The 15,446-nt window shown below is 32.0% G+C and overlaps 1 protein-coding gene across 1 annotated transcript; it reads right to left on the bottom strand.

Moving 5' to 3' along the window:
- Positions 1 to 2,597: 2,597 nt before the first annotated feature.
- On the bottom strand, positions 2,598 to 13,808 carry LOC126709098 (uncharacterized). The gene is made up of 15 exons (XM_050409185.1): positions 13,620 to 13,808; positions 13,411 to 13,532; positions 12,131 to 12,190; positions 9,512 to 9,631; positions 9,284 to 9,403; positions 8,789 to 8,930; positions 6,528 to 6,698; positions 6,253 to 6,408; positions 5,793 to 5,899; positions 4,960 to 5,050; positions 4,624 to 4,765; positions 4,360 to 4,519; positions 3,375 to 3,491; positions 2,967 to 3,093; positions 2,598 to 2,837 (listed from the first exon to the last, which is right to left on the bottom strand). The coding sequence occupies exons 1-15, from the start codon at positions 13,755 to 13,757 to the stop codon at positions 2,598 to 2,600; spliced, it is 2,013 nt and encodes a 670-aa protein (XP_050265142.1). The 5' UTR covers positions 13,758 to 13,808.
- Positions 13,809 to 15,446: the final 1,638 nt, after the last annotated feature.

Genomic DNA, 15,446 nt, shown 5'->3' with positions numbered 1-15,446 from the left:
TAAAAATAAAAAAGGAAATAGTAAAAATTAGATGCTTTATTATAAATATTGCTTAGGTGGAAGGTTAAATGAATAAATTCATTAAATCATTTGTTTGGGAGGAAGTTAAATAAATAGTACTATGGGGTACAAGAATTTAAAAAGATATTTGCGCCACGTGTCCTACCCATGGCCGAGGAGGCCATCATTGCGCCAAGGTGGTCACACGCTCGAACAATATGGTCACGTCAGTGGCACATTACCAAAGGAGGTCATACTGTAAAGAAAGAGATTCGGAAGGGGGTTAGCTCTGACATGACTAAAGGGATAGTGATTGCCATCACATTTAATGCATCTCACCAAACCTCCTGATTGCATTTATATGTAGAAGATCCCTAAACAGTGCTACTTTAGTTGCCCCAACTCACAAGGGGCTTGGGAAGATGTTTGATGGAACAAGCACTCAAATAGTGGCTTGGACGATTAACAAATGGAGGGCCAAAATCATCTAAAGGGAACTATATAACGAAAGAGATCCTCCAAGGAGAGAGGATCGAAAAAATCTGTAGAGAATACACTGTAGCAATAAGAACTAAAATTGTATCCAAGTCGAAAAGAACTATATTCAAGAACATTCTCCTTGGACTTCGCCGAGGAAGATTTTCCTTGCTTAGAACTTGTCTTTCTTTGCTTTCTTAGTATCATTAATCCACTGTACGTGTTGCCTGATCCATTGAAGCCAAACTTTTAAACCTACTCTTTACAAATTCATTATGTGGGGCTCTTTGGACTTTAACCCATTCATCTTTTAGGCTTAAGAGCCAAAACCTGCCCTTACAAGTACATATTTCCCTTTCAAAGAAAGTGATATATGACACTAATTAAACATAAGGTGAAAGTCTAAATGAAAGAAGTCTCAACATATGTGTCACATGACAAGACCTCATTGATCAAATTCAAACCTTAGACTGAACAGCCTAATTGAACCCAAACCATTGACCCAACTATTGACTAGACTAAGTTGGCTACACCCTTTGACTTTGACCATGAACTAGATTTGACTTTTTCCAACTAGGCCTATCATGCTCTGTTTTCCACTTAGATTTCGATTTTGGAGTCAATCACATTTAAGGCTTCTAAGTCACTCAAACTGACTCATCTCTTATTATGGGTTATGATATATGTGAAATTCGCCAATTCACTCACACGTGCTTCAACATACGTGATCCTTTGCCCTTAAGCCATCAATGTAGTCATCTTCTGGCCATAAAAGCCTCTCCTTGGTCACTAATGTAACCATTTCTCAAGTCTTTACAACCATTTAGCATTTTGTTGTCATCGTTATCCCAATTTGCATGGTTTCCTTGGCCAAACCACATAATTATCTTGTGTTACTTTTCTCTTTTTCTTTTTTCTTTTTTAGAAACCCTTATCTCTCCCTAAGCAATTCTCTACAACATTTTCTCGTTAATTTCAACAAAATCTTATCCTAACTGCTTAACCATATTCTAACATCAAGGAACTTAGAGCTTTCACATTGGGTTCTTCAAAATAGAGTTTGCTCTAAAATTGTCATTACGATTGCTAAAATTTTAAATAAATGAAAAACCTTTCACATCTAAAATGGTCAATATTGTAGCTAATTTTTTTTTATTCACCAATCTTGAAGAAGCCACTTAAAAAAAGATAGAGAGTATCCTCTAACAATAGAGGAGCATTGTAGCTCTTCTATGTCATTAAAAGCATTTTCTATTCACCTTCTGTCTCATTTGGTTCTCTGTCTCGCCAATAACTATTGTACAATACTTTCGCGAGCAATGATGATAAGAGTTCACTAGTGGTTTCATTGAAGCAGCTATCTGGTGGATTTCAGTGAAAGCTAAGAAACAATTTAATTAGGAACTAAGAAACACTTCAATTAGAAACACTATACAATGCACTCTCTTTCTTGTTCTTGTTTAGAAATGATTTGGTAAATTTGGTGGGAGTTGAGTGAATTGTGACTTTGAAAGTGTAAAACATATTTACACAGTCAAAAACATAAAACCTTTCGTTTCAGGAGGTGATATGAGTTGACTTTTTTTTTACAAGTTCCAGAATCTCTATCCGTATCCTAATATATAAAATTTTCCATTGGATTCGGGTTCAATTTTATTAAGTCTACACATCAGTGGCCCTAAATTCAACATTGTTCCTTAATTCTCTATTTTGTTTGTATAATTACAATCAGTTGATTTATTTATTGCACACCAATAAATTGCCAAAATACTTGGGTTGCATATTATACATAATTATTATTATCAACAGTTCCCTTCTACCTTATCTTGATTGAATTTTTCTTCCCATTTGTTTTACTTGACGTTTTCGAAACTAGACACAAAAACAAGGTTAATTTGAAGCTTTGTTTAAATGTAGTTTCACACCAACCTCATCATACATTCATACTTAAAGGAGATTGAATTTCTTCATCAACAAATTTAAAATTAAAAACCAAAAACATTTCCCATAAATCTGTAGGTAAATATTGAGTGGTGTAATATTGTTTAAAATTACATTAGGGGTAGCTTAAACCCAACTCTAGAGGTAAATATTAATCAATTTGTATTCGAACTCAATTTTTATGTCCCTGGGGGACCTTCTAAACGGATATAATCATACATAATCCCTTGGAAAGGGCTGACGCTTCTTGGTTGTGTCAAAAAAACAGTATTATCCCCTTCAACAAGCTGACCACCCGGGATGTCCACAGTGTAAAGCCAATAGAGCCCATGGATTCCATGTCTAGCAATGGCGTTGTCGTCCCCTATTAGTCCACTTGAAAACAGAGGTTGTTTTGTTTTTGGATCGTTCACCCGAACCTTCAAATACAATTCATTTAGAATTAATGGTGTCAATATGCATTCAAAATCGATGCTATTAACAAGTAATGTTCTTTCTCTCCATGGCATTAGCATTAAGCTAATAATCAGAAAATGAAGTTTTTATACCTGTAATTCAGAAAGAGCAGCAGATGCCAGTGCCACTCGTAACTTATAAGTAGCAATACGATTCACATTGTGAAGATTAAATTTGATTTGCCACGTAGTTCCTTGATACACCTTATTGGCTATTTTCCTGGAATGCAAGAAAGCTAGCTTGTAATATTGAACTAGTTGATAGTTACACTCTAATAATCTGAACTTTAGCATTATGGAGGATAATTGTACATAGAAATTCACATCAATTTGAAGGCTTTTTTTTTTTTTTTTTTTTTTTTGTGTGTGTGTGTGTGTGGGGGGGGGGGGGGGGGTAGGGGTTTAAAAAATGATCTAAAATGAACTCAAACAGTATCGTAGCTAAAGAGAAGATGTGAAGAAAAGTTTGATCAAGCCAAAAAAAAAAAAAAAAAACTGCACCTGGTAACCTGAGCATAGAACCAATCTTTAGTGTAATCACTCACACCTATGGTGTAAACTAAGTCTTTATCAGGATAGATTTCTGCATATCTTTCCCACAAACCGTACTGTCTAAACCTGCCAATTAAAAATGTGTAATCATATTCTCATTGAAATTATGTAATATGTAATTAAACATGATAACTTATATAGCTAGATTATATAAGAATAATATATATATATATATATATAGAGGAAATTGTTAAATATTAGCTCCGATACCATGCTAATCAAATATTTGCTTTGATATATTATGTTGAATATTATATGCTATAATAGATTTAGTAGTGGAAGTATAAAATAAAGAATACAAAAAAAGAGAGTTACATGATTCACCCTTACCCTTAAGTGCTACACATTTAATATATGAGAATGTAGTACAAATCCCATGTTATAATGAACATAAGATGGGTAAATATAAGATACTAAACCCTAAATTTTTAGTACATGTAAAAGACTTACCTTGCAAACAAAGTAAGATGGGCTTGGGCCTATACTAATGGGTTAATGTCTCTAATATATATCTAACATAAATAATATCAAATCATTTCAAAGGGTTGGTTATTCATTCATGGGATGCTATCCTCTGTTTGTTTCCATATTAATATTTTTTGGAAAAATAAATTATATTTTTAAGAGTATTTTCTTGAAAAATATCTCATTCTCCTATATTTGGTAGCGATCTTTAAATGAATTGGAAAATTATTTTTGAACTTCCCTAATTTAACTTGGTGAGAGATAGAATTGTTTTTCACTAATTTTTTTTAAAAAAAAAAAAAAAAAATTATCTCAGGTCAAGCTAAACAAGGGAAATTAAGAGAGAGTTTTATTTTGACCAAATTTTTCCTAAAATTGCATTTAGGTCCTAATTTCAACTGATTCCTCTTGCATGAACCATCCTAATTTTATATACAGATTATGAAAAATCACAATTAAATGGACTAACCTATAGTCAGGTTGATTGACATAAAGTTTGTTAATATACAAAAGGTTAGGGTCGGGAACATAGAATTCTGCAGCAGTGCGATCTGGGATGCCTATTTCCCACAATGTTGGGCCATCTCTTGGAGGCTCATAAACAAGATTACCAACATCAGTGCTACGACCTGCTTAACATGATATTCAATTTCAAATCACTATAGCATAATAAGTTAAGAACATATTAGGATGTGAATATAAAAAAGCATCATAACAAATTGAAAAACAAGACCTGATGTTATGGTAATGACAGCAACATTTTTGTAATCACCGATGACACCAGGGACCCATGCATACAAATTATATTCACCAGCACGTACATTATTAATACTGAAATAGCCATCCTTATTAGCTATGGTCCAGAATTGGTAACCCTGATCAGAAATAACATGTTCAAGGAATCAAGTTTGCTACCTAGCTATGAAGATAAGGTACCAAATTGTCCAAAATTAAAAAGAAAATTTTCTTGTCTTAATGTTTAACTTTAACAAGAAAGAAGAGCCAACGAGTCATACTGGCGACATTATATGTACCTTTAATTAGAATGGAATAAAAAATTTAATATTACCTTGCATTCTCTTTGCCAAGATCCAACATCCCCTGGGAGTGCCAATCCAACATAAGAACCATTTCCAGGTACAACATTCTTATTAATATACCTACACAAAGCTCAAAGTTTAAACTTCAGTTAAATTTAACATGAGTTAATTGCATTTTGTCCCATTATTATACTATAAGGTTTACTTCAATTCCCCATTAAATTTTTTGTCAAAAAAAATTCCCCATTAAAATTAAAATCTCAATTGGTAGTACGTAGGTAAGTTGTCTTATAGTTAAAATTGTTGTTAAACTTAAATAGGAAAAGTTAACTTTCCTAAATGCGGTGTATCTTTCACTTAAAAAAAAAAAAAAAAAAAAAAAACCAGTGTAGCACAAAATGTTTATTTTACTTTCAAAATTTTCCTAAAATGATTCATTAATAAATACTTTAAGGGTACCCGTTAAGTAGACATTTTGTAATTTAATCTTTAAAAAAATAAAAACCACACTTAGGAATTAGGATTGAATGGTGTGTAGGGCGAAACATACATTATGGGCTAAACATATTTAAAAATTTTGAATTTATCATAAATTGCTAATTTTCAAGAAGAGAGCAAATTTCAATAATAAACTCAAGGAAAATGCTAGAGATACAAAAAAATTTCAAAATTTTTTACAATCTGTTGATATGGTAAGTGGTTATTGGTAAATGAAAAAGTGATGTTAGTGGTAGATTCAGATGAGAATCAGTAAGAAGTTAGCCACATCAACCATTTGTAAAAATGTTGTAAAATAGTTTGTGACTGTAACATTACTTGTAAATCCAATAAGAAAAGATGCAATATAAATATAGAAATGTACCTATCAAGGACCAGTAATCGACCAGTGACACTACCCCGTTGATTTGATGATGGAAAGTCCACTGAAGCTGGAAAATCATAGGGCCAAGCTTTAACTTCATTGATCATCTGAAAAAAAAAAAAAAAAAAAGTTTGTTTTATTAATTGTTCTCCATCAAAGTTGTACAATCTCCCGTTTCCCTTTCCCTGTATGTGTTTGTTTTTCAAAACAAAAAAAGAAAAAAGAATGGATAATTGTCCCACATTGTTTAAGAGAGTGTGTTGTGTGTTGTGTGTAGTATAACTTGCCCCACCCTCCTTTAAAAGTTATTATGACTTTTTAGTAGAGTTGTGGTGTGCCTTTGTACTAGAACCATTTTCCCTCTTCCTTGTGTGTGTGTTTGTTTCTAAAAAAAAAAAGTTGTACAATCTAATTTATACCAAATAAAACTACAAATTTCAACATGTGTTTGATGTGAAACCTGTTTTTTAGCATCCTCCCAGAGCAAATTGGGGCCCTTGCCATTAGTCAAAGAATTAAGATAAATAAAAAGGGGACCGTAAACTTTCTTCCATGGCTCATTAGGTCCAAAATCTGTTACCAAATCCTCTCCTGCGTAGTGTGGACTATGAAATACCTGAGATTGTGCCATTTAGAGAAAGTTAAAGATTATAAAAAATAGAGAGTATCACACACTTTCTTTTTATAGTTCACAATGTACATGCAACGAAGATTTTGAAACTATTTTTCACTAACTGAAAGGCTGGTGGGACCGTTATGGGAGGTAAGGGATTGCTTGTAGGGTCCAGCAGATCGGAACTCATAGCTGGGTGTGATTTGCCAACACCCCACGGGTGGGTTTGCGCTTACCCACCCATGAACTTGGATATCCTTGGCATCGTTTGAGTATTCGTACTTGTCATCCACCTGCACGATAATCGATCAAATCAAGGGAAATTTATTTATTTATTTATTTTTCATTTTAGCATAAAACCTACTTTTTTTATATATATTACACAATCACTTTTCTAAAACATCCTCATAATATTCTTTATTTTACCTTCTATTTTATTTAAATAATCATTTTTCATTTTTTTTATTATTTTCATATAGAGAGAGGAGGTGAGAGAAAACAAAATTAAAATAATGATATACAAAGCTACAGTAACTAAGTATATTTACATGGTTATTGTTTACATATTTTTAACTTGACTGATGTGAGTAATTTTCTAGCTTAAATGTGTAAATTTAACACATTTTTTTTTGTATACACATACTGATGCAATTGCTTTTAAAGTTGCCAAACATGCTTATGAAACACCAATTCAAGTATATTTTCAATTGAAAACTAATGTTGAATTACAATAACAAATCGATAGGTTGAACTCTTTTCTTAGTAACATACTTTAAAGCAGAATAACATAAAAAGTTTCAAAATTTATATTGTGTTTTAGGTTAAGTCTTAACTTTGTCAATTAAAGTCTCAAACTTATGAAATAGTTTCAATTTGAAACTTCCGTCCATATCCAATATTTTGGAAAACTACAGAAAATGGTCACACTCCGAATTTCACCTAAGACTTAGTTTTCTAAATCAATTTGACAAACAATGAATTAAGAGAGTAGACAGAAAAGTTTTATTTAGTTAAAAATGTGTACATAGAGTGAGAAAGTGAAATATATATTTATTTATATATAAGTGAAATCTTATATGCCAAACAATTGAAGCTAGTTACCTATGTTCGATCTACAGTTGTTTAGTGTCATCAACCGTGAATAAATTGTCAGTCTTGTATGTCATAGAGTTATAATTCAAGTCTAAGATGAAGACCTAAGGTCAACTCAAGAGAAAGGAAATTTCTAGAATCTCACACACAGTCGATCGATCGAGCTATGCCTCGACAAACCATCAATAGGGTCTTGATTGATTAAGAATCGTGAATCCTAAATTTTGATATGGACTATTAAGTTGGCTCGACTTGGAATTCGAGCCCTACTTGTTAAAGTATAAAATGGATCATAAGAGTTGACTAAACAACAAGAAGTTGAGAGCCTCTATCATGTATCTACGATTTCTATTTCAATTCTCTTTCAGTTTACCAACATATCAGAGACAAAATAGTGTATCTGAAGATCGGCGTTACTGTTGTTTGGTGATCTAGCATTCTAGCTAAAGTCAAAATAAATGAACACAATCAAGCTACTATGAAATCATCTTTTAGATGGTCCTTGAAGTTGTGAGTGGGAAGTTCGTGTTTTTGAAATCCATAATAGAATTGTCTAATCAAGTTGGAGTTACATGTGGCCATGTGAGGTAGCAGCTAGAAGTTATGGTTAATTTCATTTGTAACAACTTAAATTTTATTAGTGGATTTTGCCTCGAGGTTGGTGACTAAACTCTCAATGTGTGTTTTTTTTCCCTTTAATATTGTTAATTGGTTGTCTCAACAAATCACTGTATTATATTTATATTTTTGCACTTATATTATATTGTGATATATTGTTATGGTTTAATGAACTTTGAATTGAATTTATACTTATAATGGGTTATTTAATCAACTTGGCTTAATTTCGCATCATTAATCAAATAGGTTTAAATTTGAACCTTTAGACTAGGTGAAATGCAAAATTTTATTAACAAATTTTCTTTTGTTTATACTTCATTAATTAATGTCCAAAGTAATGGAGATGGACAAAGGCTAAATTGAAACGGTTTCATAGGTTTAAAACTTTGATTGACAAAATTAAAAATGTGAGACTTAAATTGAAATAGAATAATATTTTGAGCGTTTTTATTTAATTTCCCTTTTATTGTAAGGTTTTTTTTAGTGGACCTTTTTTTATTAGCTAAGAGATAAAATTTTATGCTACTAGTCAAGACCCCTAATGTCTAAGTGACAAATCAAAATAAAAATGAACTTGCCCTTCAATATAAGTGTTTTTATCTTTTTCGTAAACCTTTGAACAGTTATAAAGAATTGCTATTGATATCATAGAGGTAGAGAGTTGAAGCTATACCTCTCCTTTAAATTCTGGCTCCACAGGATTGATAAGTCGTACTGCTTCTGGGTAGGCCAGGGCTTGGCCTCTAGGTGGTAACCGGTCTTCAGGCAAGGGCATGAATCTTTGTATGTTGTCTGCTATAGCCATATAATTAAACCTGTGAGTTTAAAAAACCTCTACTGTTAAGTCGTGTAATCTTTTCCTTTGAATATCTCAATATAATGATATATACGGCCAATGATTTTTTTGGTGGGAATTAAGGACATGTTAATATTCTTCCAGGCAAGCAATCTAAACCTTAATAAAGAAGACAAATGTAGGTTTTAGTTAATTCAATTGGTTAAGTTTTTTGTTGTTAAATAAGAGATATGAGGTTCGAACTCTGCCTACACCAAAAACCGATTAATGTCTTAACGTGATGATAAAGAGCAATTATCATAGAACAAATACTGTAAGTTGAAATTCTATTATATCTATCAAAAATTAAGAAGACGGATCAAATTTATTTACTTGTCTTTCCTAAGCTTCAATGCAATCCTAGTAGTGTCCATGCTGAAAGCAGGCCAATTTGCTAAGCGTTCATAAATGGCATAGGAGTAGAATCCCGAGGAACCACGAAGCATCACGAACCTGAAAATAAATATATAGTTGTACATAACATTTGTCGTTCTAATTAAAAAATTTGTTGTCATTGATTGAAATCTTGATATAACAAGATGTGCTCATGTGAACAAGTACCTTTTGTCTATGTTCAATGGAACAAAGTTGCCCTTAAGTGAGGGATCCCACATTCTAGTGAAGGACAGCTCTACTTGTTCTTCATTTTTCACAACTACCTCCATTTTTGTCCCTTCCAACCTATAAAGCAAAAGTTTAGATACTACCTTCTTTTTTTAGTAAGTGTTTAGATACTACCTTAATGACATGTAATCATTCAACAAAAGTTAAAATGAACAAAAGCTAGTGCTAATAGTTGGAAGTTGGAACAGTTTCAAATTTACATGAAATTCAGCGATTGATAAGAAATGAATGTTGCAAAGCAAGGGAAATTTGATATACCTCATGAATCACAAGTAAAATAGGCATTTCAAATGTTAGATATATTATAAACCAAGTGACCCAAACTAATTATAGGCCCATATACTTGTAGAACAAGCATATTAAACTCAGGTTAGTCTATAGTTAGTTTAAGGTTAGTCATATATTCTCTAGTATATAAATTTTACACTAGGTTCATTGTAACACAAGTGTTTAATATAATATGTAGCTGTTAAGGATTTCTTCACTGTGGACGTAGGCCGTTAGGCTGAAGTGCCGAACCACGTAAACCTTTATGTGTGCTCTCTCTTTCGTGTTTCCACTCATCATTCAATCATCAAACACAATCACATAACAACTTTCACATCAAACATTCTCTTTTTTCAAATAATTCTATATATTTTGTGAATGTATACCATTTAAAAATTGTGAAAATGCACTTTTGGTCCCTACATTTTGGGCCGATTCTCGATTTGGTCCCTAAATTGATTTTGCTCCTAGGTCAATCCTTGATTTTAGAAAATCGTTTTTATTTTGGTCCTTACTATCAACCCAGTAACAGAAAAATCTGAGGTAACAAACGGAGTGCCTTGTTTGCTAACATGGCACTGATGTGGCCATTAAAATATTATTAAAAAAATTATTTGGCATTTTTTAAATACCATGTCAGATTTAAATTAATAAAAAATTAAAACAAAATTTTTTTAATTCCTCAATTTTAATTTTAATTAAAAAAATAAAAAACAAACAAAAATTTTACTTTTTTTAGTTTTAAAGATTGAATATATGTTCACCCAAAATATATATATATATATATATATATTCACATCAGCGAATATGACCAAATACATTTTGGTCATTGCTCATCCACTAGATTCAACTTACTAAAGCTCAATCTCTCTCTCTCTCTTTCGGCTTTCTCTTTGGATTTGGGTTTAGAGAAAGAAATGGTGGATGTTGGGTTTGACTAGGTTTGCTAGGATCTGGGCTTTCCTTTGGCTTTGATCGGTGATCGTTGGTGGGTTTGACTGGTTTGATCGTATACAAGATTGAATTGAATTTTAGGTAATACTAAAACGTGCATTTTGTAATTTAAGTGAAATATTATTATTTAAATTGTGGTCCACTATAGATGCATTACTATATCTTCAACGTTGTATTGTTTTCTTCCACTACAACGTTCAAGAAGTCTCAAAGTCTTCGCTCCACCCGAACCTCTACTCTTCCTTGTAACCAAGCACCAGCTGAACCCATCTCCCAAAGTCAACTCCTAGATTTGAAGCTGTTCGCCTATAATGGGGGTTAAAGAAAGAGATGTTGGTGGGTGCTGGGTTCGACTAGGTTCATTGGTTGGGATTGCAAGGTTTGTTGTTGTTGGTCTAATCGGTGATAATTTTTGGACATTTGGGGTTTGGGGTTTGCTGGAGATTTGGTTTTGACATTTGTTGGGAATTTCGTATTTTGAAATTTCTTTTTTGTTTTTTAAGTTATTAACTTGTTGTGGTATTCAAAATTTCTTTGATTATGGTTTGGTTTGGGAGTGGATCAGTTGGGTGCTTTGCTGGGTTTCTATTCTTTGGATGGTTTGGTTTGGGAGTGGTTTTGTGTGGGTTTTTGTGTGGGTTTTCTTGTGTTTGCTCTTGTTCATGTTCTTTGATTTGGTGAAGTTCATTTTTTTTTCTTGTGGGTTTGATGTTCATGTTCTTTTATTTTGGGTTTTCTCTTTGATTCTGGGTTTGATGTCGTTGCTAGGTTTATTTCTTGGATCTAAGAAGAACATTGAATAACAAGTTCTTATGAAAAAAATAATCAAAGTAAAAATGATAATAATAATATTAATAAAAATGGATTTAAAGTTGGTTTCAAAAAAAAAAAAATTTAAGTTTGTTTTTTTAATTTAGTTTAATTTTTCTAAGCTGGCTTTTTTATTAATTTAAATGCTGACATGGCATTTAAAATGCTAAGTATAATTTTATTATTATTATTTTATTAGCCACGTTAGCATATAACATGCCAACAAAGCACTCTGTTTGCCACCTCAGATTTTTCTGTTATTGGGTTAATGATAAGGATCAAAATAAAAACGATTTTCTAAAATCAGAGACTAACTTAGGAGTTAAATCAATTTAGGGACCAAATCAAGAATCGGCCTAAATGTAGGGATCAAAAGTGTATTTTCACCTATAAAAATTTAAGTTGCAGGTATGTAAGGATCAAGTAAAGGTACTAACAAGTAACAAGTACTCACGTTTGAATAATCATAAGCTCAGGAAATTTAATGTTCAAATATGTAGAAATAGTGAGGGCTGGGAAACATACCTGTCAAGGTTACCCTCGGTTCCCTTACTTCTGTAGTTGTTCCATACCATATCATAGTATCTACATGATTAATTAAAAGAAATGAGAAAATTAATTTCAGTAAGTTCATTTGGAAATTGCATCCCTAATTGGTAGCTGATGCATCCTTTTTCAATATACAATTTGCTAAAATAGGAGTATAAATCTTCTCACTTTTTGTTTTCCATGCCACTTTATATTTCACAACTTTCTCGTGTGTCTAATTTATCTTCTCACTTTTTGTTTTCCATGCCACTTTATATTTCACAACTTTCTCATGTGTCTAATTTATTTTATTTTATCCTTTTTTTGATATAAACATGTCTAATTTCTCCGATCCCAAAATTCGAGATTGGCGGGTCGGTTGACGGGTTAGAGCATAGAAAACCGATTTCAACTGACCCGACTGGAAACACACTAGAAATAGCTTTCTCTGTCGATTAAAGTAGTTTGCCAGTATGATTTTGTCCGATTTGTCGAGATCCGGCGAGATCTCATCGAGATCTGGCCTGATCTCTTCGAGATCTCGCTTGATCTCTTCAAGATCCATCGAGATCTTGTCGAGATCTCGCTGGATCTCTTCGAGATCGAGCCTGATCTTGTTGAGATTTGCCAAGATCTCTTCAAATTCGGCCTAATCTCGTTGAGATCAGCCAAGATCTCTTTGAAATCCAGTCATATCTAGCAAAAATAAGCAGATTTCGGCAAAAATCTGGCGCAATTCACACAGTCTGAGCTCGACCAAAAAACTTTGACGATAGACCACCCAAACCGTTGCCGTCGGCAGGTCAGCGGTTGGTCCATGTTTAGGAGACCCGAAGTGATCGAGTCGGTTCCGGGTTGGGCACAAACCCGACCCAAACCGACCTGTGGACATGCCTAAGTGGGATAGTAAATTTTTATTGCTAAATTTCTATAAAAATTTTGCTCTTGTTTCCTACCGGTATACCCTTAATCTGGTTTGATTAATTTATCAACATATAAAACCATTAAAAAAAAATATTAAGGCCGCCGGTGGAATTAACTAATAACTGTTACTTTCATAATAAATAATAAAACTAATAACTGTTACATATTCCCAATTACTGTTTCTAATAATGTTAATTTTGGTATTTATGTAGCCCATTAATTGAGTATCACAATTGTGTTCTTCAACAAATAAGAGAGATGTTGCTGGGATTTTTTGTTTTGTTTTTGTTTTTGTTTTTGATTTTGATTTTTTTTTTTTAATTTTTAAGCTGGGAGAAATTGAACAGTTTTACCCTCTATCAGTTTCGCTGTTACGAACTTCGAGCAAATTATCAATGCCATGATATTGTATCCCAGTGACCATTCCTCCTGGATTTGATAGGGTGACTTGTAGTATGCCATTATCCATAACCACCTGCAAAAAAGAATATGTCTCATTAATTGTAGAAACAGAGGTACCATATAAGAAAAAGATAAAAATAAAGTTACTTGAGTGACTTACATGTTTATCTTGAATTTGTAGTTGCACACTTGGGAATGACACATTGAGACTGCCTTTTGCTATCTCTGGGAACTTCTTTGGGACCATGGATAAATCAATATGGTTTTGGGTGGTGAGTTTTAGTAAAATGTAAAGCATAAAGTGACTGTAAGCTAAATTCAAATATGATGATTCTGAAAAGGAGATCGAGACAATTCATCCCTAAACTTTGCACAATCGCGTTGTAATCGAGTTCGAATTTTTATTGTATTCAGAAATTATAGAAGAACGCGGCAAGAACAAAAGAAATTATACATAGCCTAGTAGTGGCGGAGTCAAAAAATTATTTCATAGGGGCCAAGCTATATATAATTAAATTCAAATAATAACACACACATCTATATTATAATTATTTATTGATTATACATGAAAAATGTTTGTAATTTTGATTTAATATTTGATTTTCTTATGTTAAAAAAAATATTTACATTAAGTTTTTACGCCTTTGCAAAAAAGAAAAAAAGTAAGTCAATCTTGATATGTCTAAAATAAAAAAATTCTTAACTACTATTAGAATATGATAAAATGATACTCTCTTCTCAAATATTCATAGTAAACCCCGAAAGTAAAACAAAATCATTCACATGGATTACAAACGTAAACAAGAAGAAAACCGCGTGGGTTAAACAGTGTTTAAAAAAAAAAAAAAATTTATCAATGATTTCTTTTAGTTATTAATTAAAAACAGCCTTTAAAAGTACCAAAAAAAGAAAAAAAAAAAAGGAAAAAAAAGGACGTTCACTTAAACATGCAAATATAAATAATTAGACATCAAAACAAGGGTTTTTTTTTTTTTTTTTTTTTTTTTCGTATGATGATGAATGGAGATAGAGATCAAGGTTAATTTACCTGATTGACAGATCCAAAAACAAAACCAAGAAGCAAATGACCAATAATAATAATCCAAACCCTTTGAGCAAAGCCATTGTCAGATGTACCAACAAAAAAATGTCTTCCACCCCAAGGCATTGTAGTATGCTTACCAAAAGGTCGTATCAGTACAGCAAGATATAGAGATGAAGTAAAGCTTCAATGTCTAGATATTAAAAAAAAAAAAAGGGTAAACAGCTACAGTGTCTGGCTATATATCAAATTTGCGGATTATAAGGTTTTAATGGATATGACTTCTTCACGTAAACAGCAACAAATAACTTTTTTGAGAAAGAACCCATTCTTGTAACCTATATATAACATTAATACCAGGAACTTATGTTAGGCAACTCGGTTAATTACTTAGAGACATAAATCAAATAATTTGTGTCTCTCTCTTTTTATTCATTTATTAGCCAGTAACCTGCGCTTTGTACGGTTTATTATTAAAAAATATTAGCTTAATTGTTTTAATATATTTTAAAAACCTTTTAAATATTCATTATTCATTGCTATTTTTTCTCAAAGTATAAAAATCAGAAGATTTTTTTCTAAAAAAAAATTCTAAGAAAACACTATTGGTAAAGGGCTTTTTATATATAAATAAATAAGTCATAATGGGAGAGATTTAGATGAGTATCAAATTATAAGTTGTCTAGTATATCTGTTAACTAGACACGATATAATGCGGATACATGTCTAAAACGGGATACTCGTTTACATTAAATTGTGTCAAGTGCATTTATGCACTTGAATATAAACTTTTTCCAATCTATAATATTATATTATATTATAAAAGTTTAATCTTAAAAGTGGGCACAAAATGAGACATCTGTATGCTTTTGACCATGCATATAACACTAACACGTACATTTCATCTTTCTTAAAACTAATGATGCCTGTACACTAATAATGCCA

Source organism: Quercus robur, chromosome 12 (assembly GCF_932294415.1).
Source record: "Quercus robur chromosome 12, dhQueRobu3.1, whole genome shotgun sequence".
NCBI lineage: Eukaryota > Viridiplantae > Streptophyta > Magnoliopsida > Fagales > Fagaceae > Quercus > Quercus robur.
Note: the sequence above shows the minus strand (reverse complement) of the source record. Positions and strands in the feature narration are given on the sequence as shown.